The sequence below is a fragment of the Chaetura pelagica genome, unplaced genomic scaffold, assembly GCF_000747805.2.
Source record: "Chaetura pelagica isolate M959 unplaced genomic scaffold, ChaPel_1.0 scaffold124, whole genome shotgun sequence".
Classification (NCBI taxonomy): domain Eukaryota; kingdom Metazoa; phylum Chordata; class Aves; order Apodiformes; family Apodidae; genus Chaetura; species Chaetura pelagica.
The window spans coordinates 556,273-557,350 of record NW_009952891.1 but is presented as its reverse complement, the minus strand read 5'-3'; the positions used below and the strand labels follow the sequence as shown (position 1 = coordinate 557,350).

At 65.2% G+C, this 1,078-nt stretch overlaps 1 protein-coding gene across 1 annotated transcript in view; it reads right to left on the bottom strand.

Moving 5' to 3' along the window:
• Positions 1 to 566: 566 nt before the first annotated feature.
• The window catches only part of CLCN7 (chloride channel, voltage-sensitive 7), a 16,336-nt gene continuing 15,824 nt past the window's right edge, over positions 567 to 1,078 (bottom strand). The window contains exons 25-27 of the mRNA XM_009995515.1: positions 916 to 1,048; positions 743 to 823; positions 567 to 653 (exon numbers count right to left, since the gene is read on the bottom strand). Of these exons, the coding sequence (XP_009993817.1) occupies positions 567 to 653; positions 743 to 823; positions 916 to 1,048 (301 nt within the window). The remainder of the gene's footprint in view (positions 654 to 742; positions 824 to 915; positions 1,049 to 1,078) is intronic.

The window sequence follows — 1,078 nt, the reverse complement described above, 5'->3', positions numbered from 1 at the left end:
GCACAGCTGAGCAGGGCACAGCCCCCTTCTCCAGCCAGAGGTGCAAAGAAGCAAGTACCTGCCCCAGGGTTCAGCCTGACCCAGTCAGGAGCAGCACAGGGCAGGTGGGACGAGGCTCTGGGAGCAGAAAGGAGTCTCACCACGTCCCCTCCACTCCCCAAACAGGTCCTGCAGCAGGGGTCAGGGCAGGGCTAGGTCCTGGACAGCCTAAGTTGGGTGGATGAGGTGACGAGGCCACGTGCCATGGCAGAGGGACTGTGTCCAGCTCAGCCCAGTGAGGCACAAACCAGCCTTCACCCCACCCTCAAGGGGAGCCTACACCAGGAGCTAATGGATCCAAGGGTGTGTTTTGATCCCTTGGGGAAGCAGAGGAAGGGGGAGAAGAGGAGGCAGTAGATGTGGGAAGGCAGCAATGGGCAGAAAAACTGGGGCAGGAGAGCTGTGATGGTGCTCCAGGCACCATGATGCCTGCCCAGTCTGGCCCAGTCCTTCCCCACCTCCCACAAAAGGGGGTCCCCAGCTCCGAGGGGCTGGGGCACATCTCTGCTGGGCAGAGCCACCCCACGTCACGTCTGTGCCAGCGACAGCTCCTCCAGACCTTCCTTCCCCAGCCGGTACCTGGCGAGGTCCTTGCGGGTGACCATGCCCACCACCTGCAGGGAAGGGGACAGGGTACAGCCCCGGGCTGGGACAGTGCCCAGCGTGTGCCCCTCACCGAGGAGCCCAGGCTGCAGGGACTCACCTCGTTGCGATTGTCCACGACCACCAAGTGCCGCAGCCCCAGGGCCCGGAACAGCTTGAACACCCGCGGCAGAGACGCCTCCTGCAGGGCAGCGCGGGGCCAGGTGGGCTCAGCACCCCCAGCCTGCACCCCTCACCCACCCACCCACCTCCCCCGGGGTCCCTGGCCAGTACCTGAGGCACGGTGTAGGGCGAGGGGTTCATGAACTCGCTGAGGTCGATCATGCACTCGCGCTCGTCCTGGGAGACATGGATGGACTGGATGGGTGGGAAGCGGGGGTAGGCGTCCCGGAAATCCTTCAGCTTCCGCCGCCGCTGCCCCAGGCTCAGGTTGGCC